This window comes from Epinephelus fuscoguttatus, linkage group LG11, assembly GCF_011397635.1.
Source record: "Epinephelus fuscoguttatus linkage group LG11, E.fuscoguttatus.final_Chr_v1".
In the NCBI taxonomy this organism is placed as follows: Eukaryota; Metazoa; Chordata; class Actinopteri; order Perciformes; family Serranidae; genus Epinephelus; species Epinephelus fuscoguttatus.
The window spans coordinates 34,697,618-34,723,913 of NC_064762.1; the positions used below are offsets into that span (position 1 = coordinate 34,697,618).

The 26,296-nt window shown below is 41.3% G+C and overlaps 1 protein-coding gene across 5 annotated transcripts in view; it reads right to left on the reverse strand.

Annotated features, from left to right (window-relative positions):
- The window catches only part of fynb (FYN proto-oncogene, Src family tyrosine kinase b), a 114,428-nt gene that overhangs the window by 14,678 nt on the left and 73,454 nt on the right, over positions 1-26,296 (reverse strand). For 3 of the 5 annotated variants that reach the window (XM_049590284.1, XM_049590283.1, XM_049590282.1), the window contains 6 exons: positions 18,001-18,099; positions 14,762-14,865; positions 14,252-14,401; positions 8,356-8,520; positions 5,940-6,119; positions 2,405-2,481 (listed from right to left, as the gene is read on the reverse strand). In XM_049590284.1, the coding sequence (XP_049446241.1) occupies positions 2,405-2,481; positions 5,940-6,119; positions 8,356-8,520; positions 14,252-14,401; positions 14,762-14,865; positions 18,001-18,099 (775 nt within the window). Of the gene's footprint in view, positions 1-2,404; positions 2,482-5,939; positions 6,120-7,850; positions 8,007-8,355; positions 8,521-14,251; positions 14,402-14,761; positions 14,866-18,000; positions 18,100-26,296 lie in introns of all 5 variants that reach the window. The other 2 variants (XM_049590286.1, XM_049590285.1) reach the window with 2 other exon arrangements.

Below are 26,296 nucleotides of genomic sequence, written 5' to 3' on the forward strand. Positions count from 1 at the left end.
ATTCTGCAGAAGAAGAGCTTGTTTAGGAAGGAGTCTGAAGCAGAACAGAGAGCATCCTGTATCCCCTTGGCCTTTAGAAATGCCAATAGCTGATGGCAGCCATAACTCATACAGACACAGTTCCATTAACATGCAGCTCTAACAAATACCTCTGTGCTACCTGCTGAAAACAGAAAATCAGGTTAAGGGAAGTTTCATTGCAAAGGTATCCTATTACAGGTGATTTATTACCTGCTAAAATTGTGGGACAAAAGCGAATACTCTGCTATGGACTGAATATGTTAGTTACAAAGAAGTGAGTGTTTATTCTGGGTTTTCTTCAAAATATATTTCAAATTAAAAGTCTACCAGCCAATTTGGGTTTGAGGCCCACTGAGCTGCCAGAAGGCGTTAAATGCAAAATATCCATCGAGAAGCACAGATGCAGCTTGAGTTCAGCTCACTTGCCCCCTAGTGGCCACAGCCAAAAATGTATTGCATTTTTGATAATAAATAAACTGGTGAATGAATTATCATCTACCTCGTTGTGTCTTCTTAATAACAGAATAGGAAACAAGATACCTTTTATTTACTTACAACAATAAATTAAGTCCTTGCGTTGGGACAGTCTGCCCCTGCCTCCCTTGGTCGGCGGGCAGCCATAGTCTGAACACCCTTTCTAATGTACACACAGCATTTAAAACTTTGGTCAAGCTGCCACCTGGAGATCCCAATACACTACAGACCTCTATGTGTTTTAACATATATGCTAAGGTTCATATTATAGACACCATGGGGTAGTTGTGTCAGTGAGCCTGCGGGGCTCATCATTGGAGAAACGCTAATAGCTGGGATCTGTATCTGGTTTACTGTTGAGTTACGTGGTTTGTGGTCATTCTCTCTCATTGGGCAGATTAGTCGAGATATGAAAATACACCTGCTAGTATCCTGATTGTCAGTTTTTGTATATATGAAGCCTCTGTTAGACATGTTACATTTCCACCAGGGTTTTTTTTTTTTTTGTAAAAGGGGAACTACGCCCATTTTCAAAATTCATCCATATTATTCCAATGGCCTAGGATTATCCAGTGAACAAGGACAACTCTGTCTTAACTGAATAAACTAAAATGCTAAAACTCCAAAGACAATGAATTGTGAAAGATGTTCCAGACGACACTGGGAGCACTTGGGAATGTTCTGAGTACATGGGTACATTCTCTGTGACATTACGGAGAACAGTTTTAGAATTCCTTTTCTGGTTTCTGGCTTTGAGAGAGAGTTGCATATGTTCATAAATACTAACTGAACTTTCCTTGGCCATAGAAATAAGATACTGGAGTTCTTAATTTTGGGGGTTCCCCTCAACCCCCAACCTTAAAGTTCAAACTGCTCCTATGGCAGGAAGTGTTGTCTTTGACTGACGGTAACTTAAAAGTGATTGAAAAACAAGAAAAGAAGAAACAATTCTTCTGCAGTTCAGCATTTCTGTTGTAGAAGAGACACTGAGTTACAGTTATAGTACTAATCATTCGTTGGTTTCATCTTCTGAAAATGGAGCATTTTTTCTTTGTCGTTTATGATTTTATAATGAATTTTTTTGGACCTTGGACTGTTAGCCAAAATACAAATAAGTCACCTGGGATTTTAGGAAATTAAAGGGATATTTTCACTATTTTCCAACATGGACCAATCACTTAATAGAGATAATAATCTGCACATTTATAAAACCAGTCAAAGTAATTGTTAGTTGTAGCCCTACCAGCAGGAACTTCTTTCTACCTAATTACAGCTGCCTACTGAATCACCGCACGGAAGGAAGTGTGCATCTACTCATGAATGAGAGGCTCATGCTGGCACGATATGTAAACATTAATGGCGTCCTCTTCAGCTGTGCTGTAATGTTAGCTGGCTCAGTGGTGCTATGAGTAGTAGACGCATGCCTCCTTTTGCACTGTGATACAGTTGGCAGTTGTAGTTTGGCAGAAAGAAAATAGTTCCTACATGAAACTGCTCACAACAAGGTCTGTGGATTATCTTGAGTAATGAGGTCATGGTTTCTGGAAAGAGACACTGCTGTTGAGTTTTTCAAATTTATTTTTTGGGCATTTTGAGCACCACAAGCCAGGTGCCATCCAGTTCCATTATATTGGAAAGAAGGCAGACATTTCTAAGGCTGATAACTCCAACCCTTGACAATTCACAGCAAATCCATCTCGATTGATAAATAGCATGACATCTAAGAGAAAAGGTATGTATTTTTTATTTTTATGTGGACTGTCCCTTTAAGACTTTTTCCAGAGTTTCTGAAATCTTTTCTGTTGTTTTCAGGAAAGCAGAAACAAGTCCACTACTCATGTTACTTTCATATAACAGAAACAGACCAGTGACCTCAACACACAAAAGTAGTTTTTCGATCAAGGTTTACCTGTGCTGCCATGTCCACCAGGTTCGGCAGCTTCAACCCTCGTCCCTCTCCGTCCTTCAAGAAGTCCAGCAGGCTTCCTGCAGCACATGTCTGATGTCAGTCCAAGTACACATACACACACTGACGACACAAACTGCTAGTCTTCGATCCACCAGCGAATCAGTGGTGCCCTACTGCTCCCACCCTCCACAGGAACTGTTTTTAATTCAGCAATTACCAACCACAAGCAATAATCTGACAGCTGAATGGTCCGGAGACATGAGGTTTGTAATTTGTCTATTCACTTCTACTTTATATCATCAACAGTAATGACAGTTAGAGGATAAATACAGGATTGTGGGATTTGATGACTACCACAAATACTTTGACATTCATAAAATTTCACACTGGGTCTTGCCTTTTGAAAACACATTCTCCTCTCCAACTTAATGGGCTGACCTAGATGTGGCAGCAGCCTCTGCATGCAACAGACACAGTGATGCACATCAAAGTTTCCATTCTTGTGTTTTCTGGTGTTTAATGTGCGTCCATAGCTCTTTCTTGTGGGGTTTCTAAATTCCAGTGTTTTTGGAGGATTGTTCTGAAGACCTTAATCATCTTCAGTCTCTCTGAAACCGAGGGTTTACCAGAACTGTTCTTATTATTCTGACTGAAATGGAACAAAAACACTCCTGCTTAAATGAAAAACATTGTTTGCAAAGCCGGCATGCTTGGCACATAATATATGGAGTACAATGCTTCTGATCTAAACCTTTTTGTACATTTTACTGTGCTATTGTTATGTTTTTTGCTATTGTGACAACTCAGATCAAACAAAGCAAAGAAGTTGAGACTAATCCCATTCATTTATTTTATCCCACAAGCAGTAGGGCTGTCCATTAACATGTCAGTCCATCTACAAACACTACATTTACTGTGGGTATCACGGGTGTCACCTTTCCTTTGGATCCAAGATTTGAATCCAAAATAGTACATTTGTATTATTCATGTAGATCCACTGAGTTTTGGAAATGGGGTGAGAAAGAAAGGGAAAGAATCTGTGACATGATCTCCATGGAGTCTACTGTTCCACTTGTTCCACTTGCATAACGTTCCTGATGTTAGCGCTCTGAGCAGGGTCCAGAATTACCATTTGACAAATATTGAGTAAAAATATGAATTGGTAAATAAGAGAAATTATGTCAGCTGCCATTGGCGGGTTGCTGAAATAAGCCTACTTCACTAGAAAAGTCTCATCACTTCAACACATAAGTTGATTGACCATATTTGGCTTTACATCAGCTCTGCACACTGGTAACAGAATGAAACGTATGAGTGTCAGTAATTGTATTGCAATTCTTTGACTGACCCTCACTGTCCACTGTCTCTATGGTTACTTAGAAGAAAGAGGATGAAAAGATGTAGTGGAGTAGAAGTATAAATTAGCATAGAATGGAAATACACAAGTAAAGTACAAGTGCCTCAAATTTCTACTTAAGTCAACAATGGTACTTGAGCAAATGTAGTTATATTCTGCCACTGCAAACAGGATCTTATCATGTGTTTATGTTAAAATGTATTTTATGCAGTTAACCTAATGTGCAGATTGCATTTTTTGATAAATTTACAAAAAATATTCATGCTTCCAGGAGGATGAACCCTTTCCTTTTCAGCATACAAGCTTTGCCTTTTTTTTTTTTTTTTTTTTTTTTTTTGCTTCCCAAAAGGATAAACCCCTTAAGGCCTCAACACACTACGCTGATGGTCGCCCATTTGTGTTCGCCTGTGTCCCGCACCGTCGCCCCTCATTGGCCGCTGTCTGTTTTTTTCCAGCCAATTCAGCATGTTTAATCAGCGTCAGCAAGGGCAGAGCCCCTTGGTGAATGAAATCACCATCATTGGCAGGTCTGCTCACTGCATGAAAAGAGAAACTAAAGTGAGGAAAGTAAACAAATTGCTAAAATCAAGAAGTGAGACCAAAACAAACTTTTCTATTAAGTAAGATTATTTTTCTTAAGCCACTGAGATCTTTAGCACAAACATTTTGTTATGGTTTGTGTTATTGTTCAGTGGTGCATGGTAAATATGCTTTGTTCTTTCAACATTGGGTTGTGTTGTTAATGTGCTAACTGGCTAACTAGAAACAAGAAAGTTGTCTGGTTTCCCTTTTTGAATGACACATACAGACTGCCACAGTCTGCTGGTGTGGAGAGTTATTTCCTCTCATGCAGGTGCAAAATGTACGTGCTGGTTGGCTGTAGTCTTTCTGGTGTGTTCCGTGCAACTTTTTGGCCAAGACACAGGTGACGTGAGGATATGCAACAGTCTGCTTTGGTGGCTGTTAGTTCTTTGAAGTCAGTTTGGTGTGTCTGGGACTTTAGATTTTAATGAATAATATCTCCTCTCTCACAGCCCTACTGTGCTAACACTGTGCAGCACGTCTTGTGAAGCATTTCTTACACTGACTTTATGGTTGAGCACCTCCTGAAAAATGTAAATAGACTTCGGGGCTACAGCAGCTATGGAGATATTATGTGGGAACCACAAGAGCTGTGGTCACCAAGATGGCAGGAGAGATTGTTGATAGTAAGGACAACATAAAGGAGGTTGGACTCAGATATCTGTTGCCTTTGAGTAACACAAATCTAACAAAGACATCTCCACTGCGAACCTGCTGCTCACTTTGATCACTGCTCTCTTTCACAGAGAATGAAACAATGCAAACACGACTCTAGTATTCTTATATTCCAGTGGTTCCCGAAGTGGGTACAAAAGATGGACCAAATCATTGTAAATCTATTGTGTGTTCTTAAAACATTTCACCAAATGGTGAAAAAATGGTGTCACTGCATTAACAATGTTTAGTATGCAGTTATGTTGCAGCTAACGACACTGCAACTCACGGTCACCAGTAGTCATAGTAACACAACATGCCGGCTCTGGAGTTTTTCAGGTTCACAGCAGACAGAAAAATATTTTTTGATATTTAAAGCAAAATCATCAGCATGTTGTACACTCTCTCCCTAACCCCTACATAATGGGTTCTGACACAATAATGGCTTTGGAAATGGATTTGTGCCATTTTGTTGCATAAAGCTTCAGGTTGGGTCAGCTTAGGGTTTTGTTATTTTTAAATATAATTCAGTAAGAAATGCCTCACTTCCTCTCTCGGACTGTGCCATAATTTGTCTGTGTCCATGTGTGTCATGCACTGTAAGAAGGTATACAATGCTCTGGGAAATATATGGAAAGAGACAGAGACAAAGTGTTGCATTAGCCTGGCGAGCTAACCATCAGTAATGGATGACATATAGTAAAAATATAGCTTCAGGTCCCAAGTCAGGTATTACGGAGTGTTGTGAACACTGCAGCCTCAAAGGGCTGCTCGTTAGTCATTACACTTTGGGTCTTGAATCCACTTTGTACAGTTCTGTTTTATGTATGGAAGCTATTTTTTACTGTACTGAATAACTGCATAACTAAATGTGCGAAAAGTCATTGGGACTGAATGCTGTATCCATTCCAGTTGTGTGAATGCACATTTGTGTTCCTCTACCTTTGCCCATGTACTCCGTGACAATGTAGATGGGCTCCTCAGACACCACGGCGTACAGCTGCACCAGCTTGTCATGGCGGAGTTTCTTCATGATCTGAGCCTCCTCCAGGAAGGACTCGGGGGACATGGTGCCAGGCTTCAGAGTCTTCACTGCCACCTTGGTGGTGCCGTTCCACGTTCCTGGCGCACGCACACACATGCTGACATCAGCACAGCGGGCACATCGATTCATATTCAAATCACATCCTTTCAAAGTCAGACTTGCCAACCCCGCTGTCTAACCTGAGGAGATGATTGGCAGCTGAGTCGACTGTAGTCATAAAACAGGGGGAAAAGTCTTGCTTTGAAATGACAATGAGGTAAACATGCAACACAGAATGAGATCAGGAGACAGTATGAGAATCTGTTTGTCTGTAATTCTCATGCACAGAAGTCTGCTGAAGGATAATTAAATGGGTACGAGATTTAGAGTGGACCTTGATTTGAAATGGCTTTTAAAAGCCAGGAGAGGGATCCAGCAGGGCTCTGAGAGCCACAATACACCAACGCGGAGCAGATAATCCTTTGTAGGATGATTAACAAAGGCAAGCCTGTAAGCTCCTCACTGGTTTCATGCCAGTTACTGTAACACAGCATGACTATACCACCAATGTGCTCCGCCTCTGGCTACTACGCATAATAAGATATGGATCACTGTAATCACTTCAACAAAGTAGTGCTCCATTTATCTCATTCTGTGACAGTAATGGGTGCAGGGATATTAGTAGTGACCCAAAGGGAAGACAGCCCATCAGCTAACATTTGGTCTACTCTACATGTGTTTGGGGGTTTAATTTCAGAGTAAGTCCATAAATCAGAGTAGGCTTTTTTAGTGATGCAGCTGTGGACACATTTGGGGAGTCAGGACTGAGTGGGTGATGGTCACCTGCTGGGTTGTGAGGCAATAGGATCCCAGAGGCTGGGTGTCATTTGGGAGAAGCCCTGTCCTCAGTATCTGTCCCGATGGAATTGCTACGATAAGAATGCACACCCTCATATTCTGCAGTATGGAAGTCCAAAATGGCCAAAACTAAACATTAATACATTTTTTAAATAAGGAGAGTAAAACATATGTATGAAAATGTGCAAATAAACAGTAAAATTACGCAACAAATCACTGAAACGTTTGCAAGCAATTAACGTTACTGGGAAAAATTTATTTAGTGTTTATTTAAGTGTTTGCAGATAAATATTTCTCTAGTGTGCGCACCTCTAAGATGACCTGTGTATGTGGTCAACTGAAAGGAGCGCAGCGACACAATGTTGATAAACTAGCACTAGCAACTTTAGCTTACAAGCTAGTGACTGTTTTTTTTTTTTTTTTTTTAGCTTAACAAGGCTACAGATGCTTGCTAGCTAGCTAACTAGCCAGTTATACTCAGCATCAAATTTAAGGGCAAATGTTAACAACAGCAGCTAGCCAGCAAATTATTATTTTTTTCTTCTTTTGAGAAAGCACTCTGTGAAATGACAAACACAGTCTTCTTCTTTTTGTGTTTTGCTTTGCTTTACACATTTATCTTTATCCATTTCCTGTAATATTGACCCTTTTGGAGTTCCATACTGCACTCAATGCTGTATTCAATTAATTACTGGAAATAACAGCAAAGCAGAAATTTGTATTTATAAATAAGAACTGATTTTTTAAAGGCTTTTTTATGGATTATGTTTAACAAACACAAAAATCCTTCAGGAATGCTGGAGAGGGATAAGAAAGCAGTTGCTTTCATCTCCAATTAGCAGACAAAATTGCAAACAGTTTCTTGGTATACTTAAGAATGCCAGGGAAAGGATAAATAAAAATATTCACATTCATTTCCAGGGTGGCCCAAGGTAAACAACAAGGGTACTTTTTGGGGGGGATTTCCTTACCGTAAAACACATCAGCAAAACATCCTGTGCCCAGCTTTACTTCCAAATCAAGTGCGTCTCTGCTGATCTCCCAGGCATCATGACTCAAGCCCACAGTGTCAGGGATGTAGTTCACACACACGCCCGTTAAATTAAAGCACAAACCATCTGCACTCTCTACATGGGGAGGGAAGGCAAGGCACACAGGGTTAACTACAGGGGAGAGGAACATGCAGTGAGGGACATGGAAGGGAGCCATCTTTAGACTGTGGGAGCAGAGTCTCCTGACACTCTGGATGTTTTTCCAGATGATTTTGGTCGGGAGGGGTCAGAAACCAGAAGCATTTCCCTGGCAAAAGTCCCAAACTGAGAATTATCAAAATTTCCTGCCCCATTTTCTCATTTGATCCCCTCCCTTCCCAGGCCAGATTATTTGCTTGTGTTTTGGAGTCGGTCTGGTGTCTCTGCTGACTCAGTGTGGCCCCTTCCATGCGGCCTCTTCTTCTGGAGGCGACTGGATCCGTACCCATCCAGACCTCCCCAAACTGCCCATTCCCAAGACGCTTGATGAGCTGCAGCGACTCCCGCGGGATCTCCCACACGTCTTTGGTTTTAACAGACAGGTCGGCGAGGCGTGGCATCCCTTTGTGACAGGGAACCACCAGGCGACAGCAGAGCCCGGCGGCTCGGTCTGCACGCGCCACACAGTGTTGCACAAATAAGAGCAGAGACAGAGATGCACAGAGAGTTAGCAGAGCATTCTGCAGCAGAGGGGAAAGTCCCAAAGCAACACAAGAACTAGAATGACAAAGAGCAGCATAAACATGAAAATCAGGCTGCATCCAGGTCAGGGGATCCAGTAGTAATCGGTCTAATGTGGTCTCGGTGTTCCTAACTGATCATCAAATCAACCAGAGAGCTCACTCTTTATTCCTCTCCATTTATCAGCTGATATATAACTTTAACTTCGGTAGAGCACATCATTATTCTGGGCTGAGAGATGCAGCTACAAAATTTTCTCTTCCTGACTTGCACTTTATTATCATCAGGGACAACTGGCAGTAACATATACACTCAGTTGCCAGTTTATTAGGTACACCAAGCAAAAACAAATGCTATGTAAAACAACAGTGACCAAATGTTTCCCCTTCTGTTCCTGACACTGAATAATGGCAGATCATCATGGTGTCAGGATGAGGTTGACCTTTGAGACATAAAATGTCATCACTTCATCATTTTAGTCTATTAGACATTTGTGTAAAATGTTGTCAGAATTGACATATACATTACATCCAAAAACATGTCTTGTGAGGTCACAGTGACCTTGACCTTTGACCAACAAATTCTAACCACTTCATCCTTGACCCAAAGTAAAAGTAAAAATTTGAAAAACTTGCTTCAAGGTGTTCTTGAGATATTCCGTTCATGGGAATGAGAAGGTCACAGTGACCTTGACCTTTGACCACCAAAATCAAATCAGTTCAGTTCAGCATTGAGTCCAAGTGAACGTTTGTGCCATGTTTGGTGGTTGCTTTACATTTTCCTTTCATGTAATGCACCCGGAAAATATTATGTTGAGGACACTGTCATACTTTGTTGTGCGATGTGATTGGATTGTCATGGTGAGCCTATCTGGCATGTGTACTTGAATTTTGTGTGTACTGGCATGAGCAGCATAGGGTTGGCTCAGGCTTGCCAGATTATCAAATCTGAAAATACTGAAAGCACATCTCCTTGTCCATGTCCCGCATTTGTTGGACCAAACACATTCACCTATAGTTCCCTTGTCCCCCTGTCTTCTCAGCAGAAGTAAGTTTAAAATCTCTTGTTGTTGTCTAGCATGTTGTAAGGCCATACAGAGTGGACACTATTTGTTGCGGGACATTTAAATAAACCTGTATAGCTAGATGTAGCTTTGGAGTTGTTTTAGGGATACCTGGTGCTAGGATGTTATTTAGGACATAATTTTCTCCACAGTATCTTGAGGTCTTTTTGCAGTGGCCCAATCTTGCTGAATGAATAAACAGTAAAAATATCTCATCCTGCAGTTGAAGCTGGAGAAAAACAAGTGTGGGTGCAGGTTATAGGAAAAATAAGGCTCAATGTTATGGCCCACTTTGGCTAATGGCATCTCCGACTCGCATATACTTTACGATGATGACAGTAATTTATGTAAAGAGATAGCTCCGGCTGTCAGTCACTCATCTGGGAAATGTACATCTACAGTTGTGGTTAAACATAAAGATGGAACGCTGGGACTTTACGCACCATGAGAAGCATTAAGGACCATGCTTGTTTAGGCAACTGAGTGGTGCTCCAGCTGCTTCCATTTCGATCTTCTCTGGCTGATGACACTGTGTCGTCTGTGTCATGAAATCAAACATCTCTTGCTTTTACTCTGGAGGAAGCTCTCATGTTTGCTCGTGATTGATTAGGGCAGGTTAGGGCAGAGTTTCCGTTTGTACCTCCATGCTGATATCTAGTGAAACCCCCTTCTTACACAGCAGGGACAAAGTGACCCCCCTTCCTCCCCCTGCCGCCAGTGATAAGGCCCCAGGTTGTTTGCATGAGGCAGTAAAGACGAGATAAAGGCCTTGTGTCTCACCCATGGGAGTGTTCAACCTGCAACTCGGCCATCAAAGCCCATCTGGGCTGCCTGTCTGCTGCCTCAGCTGTTCCGCTCAGACATCAATACGCCTTTATGTTCACTCTGCTGGTTGTCATAAAACCTGTCAATATGTGGACTGTATCCATGCACCATGCATCAAAACAGCCAGTGTTTCCTAGAAAGGCGTGACAGCTTCAACTGATGAACTTTGTGCTCTGATAAGTTCATCACTCCCTGATTAAAGCACATTACATTTTAAAGGACTTATCTCTTAGATCTTCATCTTTGTGACAGAGCAATTATTCAACCTGCTACTAAGATTACATCATCATTTAATTTCAAACTTTCTAACTGGCAGCCGTGAGAGGCATTTTAAAACAGGCACTGATCCAACCTGGGCAAAATGAATTAATGGACACAGACTGCACCAGTTTTCACCAGGATTGTCTCGTTCGGACAAACAAAACCTTCAGAAGAATGTGAAAGATGCTATAGTCACATACAGATTTCACACACAGTGCCTTCAAATTGTGACTATGCAACTTTTGCTGAACCACAGGTCGCGATTAGAGGATATTGGCTCACTAAATTTTCCTTCACTTCCTCAGATCCTTGAGTCAGTTCATTTTTAGGCAACATGGGTGTGAGTGAGCGGGAGCAGTAAACAACAAATATGTTTACTGATAAGGTACTGTGCATTTACATTTTATATTATCCAGTGGTTTTACTGCTCTTGGAATGACACCATTGTAATGTTTATCAGTGACATGTTAAAATCGTAAAATGCTAAAAATCAAAACACTTACAGTGAGCCAAATTATGAGAAACTAAATCTAAATTATGAGATAGTAGGTCAAAAACATTGACTTGCTAACTCTTAAAGAGACAGTTCACCCCCAAATCAAAAATACATATTTTTCCTTTTACCTGTAGTGCTATTTATCAGTCTAGATTGTTTTGGTGTGAGTTGCAGAGTGTTGGAGATATCAGCTGTAGAGATGTCTGCCTGCTCTCCAATATAATGGAACTAGATGACACTCAGCTTGTGGTGCTCAAAGTGCTAAAATATGACATTTGAAAAACTCAACAGCAATGTCTCTTTCCAGAACTCATTACCTGGTTACTCAACACTTGATTTGAGTTGAAATATGATCGGGTCCAACAAAAAAAATAAAAATAAAAAATGAGGCCGGCCCCTACATGAAGCGGCATAGCTTCTGTCCAAGTGCAATCCATGCCTGATTTATGGTAGCAGTTTTGGCCTGGAGCCTGAGTATTTTTAGAAAAATATTTAAAAAACATTTATTACCAGCTAAAAACAGCTATCGTTTATCCCACCCAATTCAAGCCCGGGGTAATTTCGAGAAGTAAGAGCTCGGCCTGGCCTGAAGCCTGTCGGTTGAGTTGGGTCCAGTCGGTTTCAGGCAGAGAATCAACACTCTACTTGTGAGTGGTTTATTTATCACAGAAGGAAGCGTGTATCTACTCATGGACGAGAGGCTCGTGCTTGTGACAGAACAAGAAGTAAACATTATTGCCGTCCTCCTCGGCTGAGCTGTAATGTTAGCTAGCTCAGTGGTGCTAGGTGAGCCAGTGGTAGATGCAAGCCTCCTTCTGCACGGTGATATATAGTTTTTGGCGCTTTAAACACCACAAACCGAGGGGCCATTTAGTGCCATAATACCGGAGAGAAGGCCGACATCTCTCTGGCCGATATCTCAGACCCCATAAGAATTCACACCAAAACAATCTAGATTGACTAATAGCACTGGAGGTGAGCAGAAAAATGTGTATTTTTGATTTAGGGTCAACTATCCATTTAACTTTTTGACTAACTATCTCAAAAGTAAGTCAGAATTTTGATTCACTACTTTATTAAGTCAACATTGGTGGATTTATGAGAGATTATGTAAACATTCTGATATCAAATTGCTATCTGAAAAAGTATTTTGACTTGGTACGTTACAATAATGAGATGGTAAACTGACATGTTGACTCAATTTGGTCTGATTTTGACTGACCATTTTTCATCATTCATTCATCTTTTCATCTATTTTTTTTTCTTTTATTGGTGGGAATGGGGTTTCCCACATTGTGTTGACTTCAGCAAGGCTGCTATATTGCTTTTGAATTATTTTTTTTATTTGAAAGAGGAAGAATGGGATGTTTATTCTGCCAGACATTACATAATCTTGCTTTTGATGCGATCTGCATTCAGATTTGCAGTGTTGCTGTTTCTCAAGGCCACCTGTGTTGTTCCTTTCTCATCTCTTCAAATGCATCTGAAGAAAAGCTGCTACAGTAAATGATGCCAGATATGCTCTTTAGCTCTTTCAAGAATGAGAACAACGGAAAGCAGAAAGCAATAAAAGCACAAGCCCTGAAAAGAGTCAAGGTTATTTGCAAAGATGCGTCGTCAGCTCCGTCTGTCATCTGGAATTGTGATGAATAAATGGTGATAATGTAGAGGGATGGTTAATGTGCCATGACACAAACACACAGAAAATCTATGGTGTTGATTTTAGGACTTTAACATCAATATGTCAATGTGGCAATTAGAGCGTAACAGGAAAAATATCCTTTTCACAGAGGATGAGAGTGATAAAACACAACAAATGTAAGATGACATTTGAGAACACAGACTGAGACATACATCATTGTTACTCCTAATAGAGTGCGAGAAACAAATGTGAACCAACTGAAGAGCGAGTAAAACACAGCACATGTGAGTATTACACAGGACAGGAATAATCACTGTCTCGTCCTGTAAATCTGATTATCAAATATGTGTGTCAGCAGCACAGATGCAGCGGTCATCTCCTGACAGCGCCCACAGCCAGGAGGAACAAGCTCAACACACATACAAACACACATCTGGGTGATGCAAACTATAACTCACACACTAACTCCCTGTCTCCCTTTGCTTGAGAGGAGTGCTAAAAAAGTGTCTTTCCTCTCTAACGACTGTCGTGTGTCTCGTTCGCTGCTCAGTAGTGCTGCATTATAAACAGACTGTGAATCTAAATAAAGGCGCATGTAAGGCAGCAAATGGAGCTAATTTGACATATAGCAGCTCTCCATTTCTTTGTGCTTTGCGCCTCATGGTAAGTGCCACCTTTTATTCCTGTATGTGAAAATGTGCAGATGCAATTATAGTGTAACAGTGTCTGCTTAATGCATTCTAGATCAATTCAAGGAAATGGACACCGGACAGAAGAGAAGACTGTGACGTTGCTATTTTGGCTTCTGCAAAATGGGGCCACAGTGTCAACGCTCTGTCTCCATTATATCACACAGCATCTCGCTATGGCAACATCTGTCTATTTCCCTTTTTAATGAGAGAGTGGGCAATGCAATGCATGAGCCATACTGCAGCCAGACCACTGAGGGGCAGCTTCAGTGGTTTATTTTTTTCAGGCTAATTCACATACCATATTCTTTCAGTGCTATAGCTGCACTGGGCAATAGCTTTATGTAAATCACAAATGTAGATCACATGTTTTGAGGCTTTGTGTCAGTGATACAGCTTCTCAACTTCGCAGATTGCAGACATGATGTCTACATTTAGTTGTCCTTTAGGTCTGTATTTGCTGCAGTTTTTCACTGCTTCAGTCCAGGACACAGAATAAAGGGTTTGGTATTTTTCAACCTGGACTCTTTTTTCCTACATTTCTTTGTCAAAGTGACTTAATGAAAAAATATTAGTATTTTATTATGCAGTACTGCGAAGTCAGAAGTCAACCAGAACGTAACCTAAAGTACACATCTAGATATAAAGGCAGTATAAATGTCATTAAGAGCGTAGCACTTATACCTGAGTAGTGCTGAACCAGCTGCTGCAGTGTGTCAAACTGAGCCCTGGTGGTGATGTAGTAGCCGCCACTGTCCAGCTTGCGGATCTTATAATGTTTGACATGATCACCTTTCACATCGTCCCAGTCCCGTATGGACAAGGAGAAGGCACCTGGGGACACACACCGTTCAAGGGTTTAGTCACTAAGCATCAAAAGCTTGTCCATCAGGATATATCTAATCACAGAATAATCAAACAAGACTGAGAATCTAAGTCAGAAGCAGTCAGCGCTCACTTCCTGTCAGTACCTGACACTTAAAAAAGTTGCTGCTGTGGAATCAATTTGGTTGTCACTCAAAAAACATTGAGGTTGTAGACTTGGCTGTAGCTAACACACTGTTGCAGTTCGCAAAAGGCTTGTAGGAAATGTCAATAAAATGTTCTTTTTTTCCCACAGAGGTAGTGAATCCATCATGACATGAACACACACACACAGGTTGATAGATAGTATAAGTGTGTCTGTGCTTTTACCCTTTGTGGTTTCACTCTCCCGGATGAGATACGTTCCTCGAGGATTTCCAGTGGACAGCAGTTGCCTCTCTGCATCCTTACGGCCCAGTTTCCCAAAGTACCAGCTGCAATTACAGGAGGAAACATGTTAACCCAAAAACCACAACTCCGTATACATAAAATTATACATAAATTAAACAAAACGGAGGTCATTCTGAGACCAATCCCGTACACTTGCAGTCTCTTGTAGTCACTGTGTCCAGTAGTTTTTGACCCCACAGCCCTGTCATTAGGACCTAAGAGTGTGCAAGAACTTTGTTGCTGTTCCTCGAAATTCCAGAGAAAGACAGAGCTTGTGATCAGTGCATTCTGAGGAAAGCTGCTCAACTCTGTGCAGATGTTGGAAAAGTTTTTCCTGCTCCCAACTTCCCCCATAACACATGTACATAAGTGTTTTCCCCTGACTGAGCCAGGTTGACTGTCCGTACAAAAAGTGATTGTTCAATTGTGACTATTCTAAGACTCCTTTTGTCTTTGTTTTGTAATGAATGAGTATTAAAAAATCGTGTTGGTATGTGGTATCGTGTTACCTGCAGTTCTGACTGTGGCAACTATGCCAGAACGCTGCATATTGTCCAGGCCCTGAAGATAAATCCTAATATTGACCTCCTGACTTTTCCTACAGTAGTCTTCTGAGGCCACAATTTCCTCTTGGCAAGAAATACATGTACAAACAAAGACACAAGACATAATAAAGGGTTTTTTACACCTCTAATTTGTTTGCTCTGGTACGAATTAATGTTGCATATTACCTCGGGTTTGGCTTGTGTTCACATGGAAGTATTTACAAGTGGACAAAACTTGTGATGAGCGAGGAAACTGCTCTAATTGGTCAGAATTTCCATTCAGGAAAACTCCTAGAAGTAAACAAATACTAAAAGAAGAGCTGACTCCTCTGTCCCAGAAATGGATTAATGCGCCACTTTCCAATGTCATAATGGAGGGCCAAATATGCTGGTTCATCTCAGCCCTGGTCATCATTTGTTACATTTTTGCATTTATCACTTTTGGCAAACAATACAGTTTGAAAATGAGGCGCAGCTGCGGCTGGAAAATAATGTGTTGATGCTCTGGTGTGGGGCATATTAATCTTCCTGAACTGTGACACGCTCATCAGCTGAAAATATTTTGGAAGATCCGACAGGTATACCCATGGTCATCAACACAGCCAACACATGCTCATTACTGATGTGAGTAGAGAGGGCAGGCATAGTGCAGCTGGCTACAGGAGCTGGTTTAATCCAAAAAGACACAATCAGGGTGCCCATATATTTTCATGGACAAAATTTCAACATTTTTTAATGACTTTTAAGGACCTACAATGTTTTTTTTCTCACCCAACTTGCCTGGCATTTTCAAAGATAGCAGATTCAAACTCTATTTAAACATACTTTCAGATAGCTGGCATACATGAAAGGACAGACGGAACATGGAGTGTAAATCTAGAAACGTGCAAGATGATAAACAAAACGCTGCCACACCTCAACTCATATTAGTGCTATATAACGTTGGCATCTACAAAAAATAAATATGCCGTTATACACTACATGGAAGGTTATCCATGGAAGATTACTGTAACTCTTTACACACAAGAAAATTCCATGACTTTCCAAAAACTTCCAATGATTTTTTACTGATTCCATGACTTTTCCAGGCCTGAAAAATGTGATTGTAAAATTACATAACTTTTCCAGGTTAACCATTACTGTCGGAACCCTGCACAATCCTTACTCCATTTGGTTCGGACTGAGGTTGGATCATGTTCTTACCATAAACCGTACCAGAGTTTGTCTCTGCCCAAAACATCTCTTGTTTTATTTTGCACCCTAGTGCGATCGCTGTGTTCACACATGGCTAAACAAAGCACACCAAATTGGTAAGCGCTCCAGGGTTTGATAAAACAGAACCAAATGTGTGAAAACATCCTAAACTGCATAAGACAGACTGCTGTGACCTTTACTGAGAACATTCATACTTCCCAGACGATTTTGTGGACTCTCATTTCTCCATGTCTTCAGTGCCACCCTCAGGACACGATACATTTTTAGCCCTGTGATGGGTAAGGTGCTACAGCTAGCCTCTCAGTAGGATGTTAATCGGGTTTAACACTTAGATAATGTGGGACATAAGTGGCATTCCAGCCACTAGGGACCGCTTGTGGGGTTTACACTATTCGTTTGATTGTAAATAAGTCAGGTCCTTTGGTTTGTAAGCACTCTGACTCTAACCCAACAGCTAGCCTGTCATAAGGACTGTGACTAATCAAGGCATGCTGCCTTCATCCCTGCAGATTTGTGCATCAGTGACAAACCTCCAATTATGATTATTATCGAATACAGTATATTTCTCACTAAACTGCAACTAAAAGCAATGGTCAACACGCAGGAACACAGAAGTAAAGGTGAAACTTTTCTCACCTAACTTTTCAAAGAGCACTGCGCTTTCAAACTACACGGAGAGAAGCAAACTAACGCAGGAAATGTGAGCAGTGTGACACCAAAGTGCGTATTTCACAGAGGTAGATCTGTGTTGATAAGCTGAGCTGCACCCACACCTCCTCTGTTTTAATCCCAGCATGCTCCACTGGGCTCATAATAAGATTTTACCTCACAGTGAACTGAATAAATCTTTATTCAGAAACCTTATTCTGACGCAGGGCTGGAAGCAGGTGGGTGGAAGAGGGGGGGGTTCAGGTTTGTGGCAGCAGTCGATACCACACGCACACAAAACCACATACAGATGGAGAAGATTAAAATATCCTTCCTCATAATCATATGTCATAGTGAAACTGAATGATCATATTCATGCTATGAATAAATGCACTAAATAACTGTTGGAAAAAAAAAAAAAAATCCCCACAAGCTCGGATATATGGACCTCTCACCACAGTCTGGCTGGCATTTCAAATACCCAACCCATCTCTTTATAGTGTCACATAAATGCCATTTTATCAGGCCAGTAGGAACGTGCGCCAGAGGGGAAAGTAGAAAGTGTAGGATGACGACGCCTTTTTTCTCCTGAATTTTGTTCCTCTGAAGGTTAGGTCTGCACATATGCAGATGTCAGTCTGCGGTCTTGCCTTCACTAATCTCGAGTTACCTCAGAGCACATTCTAGATGAAAGTCACTAGTCCTGGACCCAGTGTACTGTGGGCCTCTGAGGAGCATTCACACACACACATACACACACAGACGACTTACTCCTCAGCCTGGATGGAGTCCACTGGAGCCACGTAATTACTGGGAATGTAGCCACTGCCACCGGTGGTGAGCGAGCGAGCATCCCACCAGTCCCCTTCACTGGAAAAGATAAAGAGGATTGGGAGAAAGGGAAAAGGGAACAGAGGACAGAAGAAGCACATTAATACACTTCATTTCATTGAACACATCAAAGTACAGCTTTAGTTTGACTTGCTTTTGAGTGCTGTCCATGTGGTTAACATATAGGATCAAGTAGTAAGTAGTGTGGAGGGCAACATGTGGCTGTAGAAAGGCAGTCTGGGGTCTGTTTATTCAATAGAAACACATGTTAACACTGAGAGTAATCAAGGGCCAGCCAAAGGGTAACGCTGACAATGTAAGTTGTCAAATGACATAGACACAATGGTCTTGATAAACTTAGAACTACCTTTCGCTACAAAATCTGAACAAACAGCAAAACAAACACAAACACAACCAGCAGCAGTGCTAATAGTCCACGAAACATAAATATCTCTCTTTGAGTTCATATTGTGCCATTATTTGATCTCTATACATTTTCTTTATTTGAGTAACAGTTGAACATTTCAAATCATACAAAAAATGACTGTGTGAGCAAAGCAGAGCCACAGTCTGGACATGGTTAGCCTAGCTTAGCATAAAGACTAGAAGCAGGGGGAAACTGCTAGCTTGGCTCTGTCCAAAGTTTACAAGTTGTTTCATGTTTGTTTAACATGTACAGACAGTAATGTGAAAGGGAAAAGTTCTAGAAGAAGTTAGGAGCTGCAGGCTAACTGTTGCTTACCTAATAACAGTGGTACAGTGTTGCTGTTCAACAAGAAATCCATTAGCCCTACCATGTAGCTCCCTCTAAGATATAAACCTCTTTTTATATTTCTTTTCCTATATGGTTTAAAGAAGGTATAACGTCAGAAATAATCAGAGGTGTCGGTAGACATATTTATTCACTCTGGAAGGAGCCAAGCTAGCTGTTAACATCCAGCTTCCAGTCTTAAATGCTATGCTAGGCTAAACACATCCTGACTCCAGCTCTGTAGGGGAAACCTGGGTTGGTTGGCACACCTTACACTCTGTGTTGCACTCCTCTGGCTTAATTTATGTTAGAATATTCTAACCAGCGGCAAATGACAGATTAAGGTCTCAGCTATGGATAAAGATATCTGAATGTACACAAATAAATAAGTGATTTGTGATTAAAATCATGTTGTGGTTTTGTGCCAAACAGGCCCATCATGGTGCTAGTTATGGAGATGGCTGCAGCCATCCTTCCAAAAAAAAAAAAAAAAGAAAAAAAAAAAGAAGAAGCAACCAATAGATGTGATATAATAAAAATAAACATTGTTTTTGGACTTTCAAAATACTTTTAATCTCTCAAAATACAGTTACAGTTGCAACTCTTAATTTTACAATTTGGCACATGTGCCAGCCAACTCCAACATCAGTGTGCCAACAAACCCTGCTCACATTTAAACCAACTTATTGACTAAATTATGTTGAGCTACCATTGTCCATTTGAGACTTTCAAATTTGATATCGAAATGTAGCTATTTCCAGTATTTAATAGCCAAAAGTAATGCATTAGTAGATGAGTGCACTCCGAGACAGCAAGCATTTTGATGCTACATGTCAGTTTCTGTGACCTTCAAAAGACCAGGAAATAGCTGTGTGCCAACCAACCCTGGTCTCCCCCACAGTACTTTAGTAACACAGACATGTGACTGACATCAATCTTCTCTCACACAGTTGGAGTCAAATTATAGAATTCAGTGGGAATTGGTTTAAAAGGTTAAAGAGATAAAATGGTTGGACAATAAGTGTGACATCTATGTTTAGTGGACTGTAATTGGCTGGTGTAAGTACTGACTAGTTATACCTATGCCTTCTTTTATTTATTTTTTTTTTATACTTTGGACGGAGGTTAGCTGTTTTCCTGTTAGTTAGATAGGCTAACCACATCCTGACTCCAATATTACACGACAAGACAAATAAAGCTTCACTGTCATCTTCCACATTCTTGATACGGTTTCAGACTCTGCACTGAGTCGCTGATGTGCAACATTTGGGATACATAAACTGAAGTTTAGCTACTTTAAAAAAAGCGTCTGCTAAATATCTACAAGGTGAAAGAGTGGAAGAGGAGATGGAAGGAGAGGCTCTTTAAAGACCTCTCAGCCTGGACACCCACACAGCCATTAGTGTCTCTCTCTGAAGTCCTCTGTGCATCTCTTACTCACTAACCACCAGCTCTCTCTGGGCTCATCCGTCCCTCACTGCGCCTCAGACATTCACTCAGCTATTCATCTTTCTCCCTACCTCACATTTTTCACATTTCATATTTTCCTCCTTTCATATTCCCACACTGAGTTCAAATAGTCCATCACACCTCCTCCTTCTTCATATCTTTACATTTTAAAAGCTGAGATTCACTTTCTTTCTCCACATTCATTTGAGGCACATTAGCATGAGAAACTGAACTTTCTCAGTGTTAAAAAGCATGGAGATGCCTTCATTACCTGCCACAACATTGATAACTGACAGATTTAAAAGATACCATTCCTAACTTCCTGTATGGAAGTAGGTGCATTTGTTATGTTTCATTTATTTATTTAGATTTTCCCTTTAATTTGTCACCCATCTGTGGTTTGAGAGCAGAACAGGTTTTGGTGTCAGTCTCCCCTCTTGGGATGCTATTTGGTACCTATGTTCAACAATCGTACAGGTAGAGATCCACTGCAGAAGAGGCAAATAGATCAATTTGTACACCCACAGAGGGTCCTAATAGACCATGATGCACTGCAGTGTCATGGTCTACAGAGGCTGGTGAGGCATGTCACTGAGTGAAGCAGCTTTTGCCTGTATATACAGCCAGTTTACTGCACTTCTATGATCACTGTGTTGTGGGAAGTAACTAGAGGAAATAAAGAATAATAAAGTTTATATTCTTGTTTTTTCATGAATTTTCAGATTTGTTAAAACCTACAATGGCATGATGTTATAGGAAATTACATTTATATGTTTTGAAAATGAAACTATATATTCCTGACATTTTTTTAAGGAGTAACATCTTCAAAAGCAACTTCAGGCTTTGGTTGGAGAGCCACAGACATGGTAGGGAAATAAAAAAGTAAAAAAGAATGCATGGGATTTGTTGACAAGTAGAAAAATATAGATAATTAAAGTATCTGTGATCTAAAGTAGGAGTGGATAAGACAGTAGATAAGCTGGGGGTGGAGTTTTCTATGTTCAATCCATTTATCTTTTATCACAGTCCTATAAAACACTCTCAACTCATTCATCTGTACTTCTCCTCCATGTCCCTTCCTCTCTTCTTCTCGCCTCCTCTCTTCATTCCTCCGCTCTCTTCCTCACACACACAAGTATCTGGCTGCCTTAAGGGACAGCTAACAGTCGTGGTTTACCATCATTACCAACGCTTACACATGAATGCACAATCACTCATGTACATTTCCGTCCCCCATCCCCCCTGCTTTGACAATGTCTCTCTGACACACTGTGCCACCCCGTGCTTGTTTCTATCACATCCCTTAGGCACCAGGAGGGAATGTCTTTGGGTGTGTGAAAGGGATGCTAAAGAGACAGAGAGAGAGAGAAGGGAGTGGAGGAAGGGGGAGGAGAGGCGTTGCTGGTCCTTCATTTATGCTGAATAAAGCCATGATGGGGGATCGCCTGGGGATGACATCCCAGGCAGAAACAGGCCTGCTTCCCTTTGTTCATGGAGAATCCCTCAGGAGGGAGGGGAGGAGGGAAAGATGGAGTCTCAACAATCGGCCTTCTGAGAGAGAGAGAAAGAGAGAGAGAGAGAGAGAGAGAGAGAGAAAGAAAAGTATGCAGGAGCAAGATGTGCATGATGTGTCGGTATGTGTGTTTGCGCGGAGCCGGAGAGACGTAAACAGACGGGGCGGGGTGGGCCCCAGTCTGTCCCGCTGCCTCTTTTGTCTCCAGAAACAAACCTTAAACCAACTCTGCTTCGCCACAAAAAGACAGAAAGCAACAACAAGAGTAAACAAAGCACCTCCCTCCTGTCTCCAAATGGATTCAAATCCTCTCTCCCCACAGTGACTGCTGATGAGAGAATAATTAAACACAGGACTGTGTTGACTGAGAGGAGTCTTCCAGTACAGGCAGCCATTCACAACATTACAGTGTGTTTATTCATGGCCTGGAGTAGAATCAGAACAATTGTAATTTAATTTACTAATAACGTAGACTTGTAGCATTCAGTAAAAACAGGAGCTATTTCCTGATTATGTCTGATGAAGCTTCACAATAACACGCTCACAGCAGGTTATAAAAAGCCCGAGCCGAATGCAGCGCCTTATAAACATTCAGGGATGGAGGCCCGTTTCCTGGAGGATGCCATCACCAAACAAAATGGGACGACGGTGCCTTCTGTCAGCTGACACGGAGGTGCTGGGATCTCTGGTGGCCCTGCTTCACGTGAGCCCCGCCTGCTTGGGGCATCTGTCAGTCACTTCCTGCCAGCTCTGACGAGCTGAGGAATTTAGCCTTTTACCGCCTTTGTCCAGCAGGGGTCAGTGTGGCCGGCTGGAAGAAGCCCAGTCAATATTTGAGGCTGGTGGAAGCAGTGAGGCGTGGGCGGACGAAGGAGGAGAGAGGGGAGAAGGGGTGAAGATGCAGCTCTGTCTGGCCCCTGCTGAGAAGGAGGAGGAGGAGGAGGAGGAGAGAGAGGAGGAAGAGGCGGGAGTCTGGGCTATAGTGACAGTGTCTTCCTGCTCTGGCTCAGAGCCAGCAGGGGCCGAGGTGCGTAGTGGAATGTGCAAGACGCTGGCTGGGACAGGATGCTAACTGGGTGTGGTGAGGAGGAAGACTGACCTTGCTGGGCCACAGGGTGAGGTGATAAGGCAGCCGTGTACAGTAGAGTACAGTATGGCTCATCTGGCATAAGCATTAGTGTTTATATTTGAGATACTTTGTGTTTGTGTGAGACCACAGTTTGTGCTTTATTAGAGGAAAACATCAATAAATCCACTAATATCAACACTTGTGCTGCATTAAAGCTGCAGTAGGTAACTTTTATAAATATAACTTTTTGTCATATTTAATGAAACTGTTACTATATTCAGACAGTAGTACATGAGACAGATTATCTGTGAAAAGATTATATTCCTCTGCCTCCTCATGGTGCTTCTAATGGCATTTGCAAGAATCCACCACACCTGAACAAAAACAGCCAATCAGAGACAAGGAGTCTCTAACACAGCTGTCAATCATATTAATCTCTGCTCATGGTCAGACTGTCAAACTAGGCAGTGCTGATCAAATATGAATCAAGATTCTGTTACTGCATCACCCGTTTCTTACCTCAAATGTTGTCAGAAACATATTTTAATGTACTGTTTACCTGTAAACAAGAATGTTTATGATGTGGCTGCCATGGTGAACAGCATAGAGCAAAAATGAAGCACCGCCCATCAACCAGACCGACGTTCTCATTTTACAGCTAAACAGTACACGAAAATATATTTCTAAAAACATTTGAGGAGAGAAATAGGCAATGCGGCAACAGACTATTGATTCATAATTGATCAGCGGTGCTTAGTTTGACCGCAGTTCACAAGCTGTGATTGACATGATTGACAGCAGTGTTAGAGAGTCCTCAGCTCTGATTGGCTGTTTTTGCTCAGGTGCGGTGGATTCTTACAAATGCTGTTACAAGCAATATGAGAAGGATGAGCAACAGGATTTTTTTCAAAGGTCATCTGAAATGGGATATAGTGACAGTATAGGATGTAACTCCTCCCAGGTTGCTAAACCCCCCCAAATTCCCAGACCTCGCCCCATTCCGCTGATTGGCTGCTGTGGCTGTATTCGGCCTGAGAGATATGCAGATACTACTGTACTTGAGGCTGAAAAATAACTTTACAACCTCCACACTTTGGGGAAATAAGTGATTTAATTTATATTCTAACTTACAGTTGTCAATATGTAACTATAACAGTCTCCTTAAAGGATGCGAGAATTGAAACATTATCTATCATCAAGTAACAGGCTTGTACCAGTGAAACTAATTAGGACCAGTCTGATTCATTGTGATGTCTAGCTGAACCCACTCTAATTTTTTTTTTTAAATTCCGAGATCAATCTAAGCATTTGCGCCTTTTCTCAGTGAAGAGCTGCGTACACTGTGTTTACTTGCTATTCACAGTGCAGCTTTATTTTCTACAGCTGGTTATTTTAGTGCATTTCATAACATGGATAGGTTTACAGTTTAGCCTATAATCTGCGCTTGAGGCAATTTTATATACAAAAGAAAACAGCAGTGTTGCGAATATGGGGAATAAAGAGAAATACATGTTCACAGTTTAAATTCTAAAAGTCATATTTATGCAATATTACCATTTGCCTGATTCAACAGAATCTTAAAGGGCTATTTCAGTGGTTTTTAACTTTTTAGCCCATTTAGTACATCGCAGGTTGTCCTTCTGCAAAGCATGCTGCTGTGTTTAAGAAATGCTAACATTCACTATTTAAGTCAGCCACTAGTTACCACTGATTTTCTTAGGCCACTGAAATATATAAGTGGGCTCTTAGAACTTGCTCTACTTGTGTGTTTGTGTCTATCACAGTAAACATTAAATGAACACTTCACCCCCCAGATGATGATTTGTACAGTATGTCAATTACTCACCCCGTGTTACGTTGAATTCGGGAAGAAAACTTGGATTTTCCCCACATGCCAGCACAAGCACATTACTCATCTGTGCGTGGCTATTTTTGTGGAAGTGTTTGAAAGTATTATGGTTTTACCAAAATGCATGTGTTTGTGAATTTCTGAGCATATGACTGGATAAATGAGACTTGGATTATACTTTACGAGTTGTATGAGAGTTTATAAATGGATGTTTTGATGCAATTTTGCTGCTGTTGAATGCAGACCCCCTTCACTCCAATTCATCAAATTTTTCTCTGACATACAAATGATCATATAGGGGGGTGAAATGTTCCTTTAAGTCTACATTAAGGGTGTTCAAATCAGTCTGCACCTAAACTGAAGGGCTGCTTATTGATTCTCATACAGTACAGCAACGCAAATACATTTAAAAAAACAGTTAAGAATGCATCTGAAAATGGTCAGCAAAAGTATAAAGTACATGACCAAAGTCTGCAATACAGTGGTATGGTCCAAATCAGGGGATCAGTGCCAACATCCAGCTATAATAACATCATTATGGAAAATATAATGACTAATTCTGTGTAAGTTTCTGTAACACTCCCATTTTAAATTTGCTCCAGTTTTGTTTTTACTTGAAAAACACCATTGCCACTGTGAAACTAAAACATTGGCTCTACACTAAGTTTTCCAGAATCCATGGTACAGTGTCCCTCCACTGACCGTGTTTGTCTTTCTGTACAGAAATAATAATAAAATCTATTGCTTTTTCAGTCCACTTTGCTGCAATTAAAATGACTGAAGTGAGATGAACAGACTTAAAACTTTATCTTATTACGGTAAAACGAACGTTAAAGGTTGCTCTTTGGGTCATAATTTACAGTTGAAAAAAGGTAATATGTCGTAGTCATCATAAAACATTTAAAATCGCAATAATATTGTATTGTGACTTAAGTATAGGGATAATATTGTATCGTGGGGCCTCTGTTGATTCCCATCCCTACAACATGCAGGTTATGAGCAATTAAAAACCAATGGAGTCACAGTAAACCTGCCGTCCCTCTGCAGTACCGCTCAGTACATGCACTGAGCAGCATAATTACCACAAAATCTAAAGGAGAATAGGGTCAGAGCAGAGACCCAGCAGTGCACCCGCCTCCTCAAATGTCACTGCAGCACTGCCGAAACCCAAACAAAACTGACAGGCGGCTGACTGAGGGTCACTCCAGCCGGCTGAGACACAGCCTCACGTAGACAGAGAGAACAACCATCTGTAAGCTGAGGCCAGGATGGTTAAGGAGCTGTCAGATGATCATGCCTCTCCTCCCTTCCACACATAGTCACACACACACACACACACACACACACACACACATACAGTCTGCACTTCTGCTGACTGGAAGAAAGATTAGCCAACATCACTGTGGGTGTAACAGGGCACTTCCTGTCCAAGCTCAGAGTGAAGTCTTCGAGGAACACCACACTTGCAGTGCCTCAGTGGTTGGAGCTCCTGCTCCACCCTGTGTAAACCTTAAATAAACTGTGTTTACTGCAGATTGTCTTACTGCATGTTTAAGCCACCACTTTGGCCTCATTTAAAATGCTTTGCACCCTTTAATAAAGTAA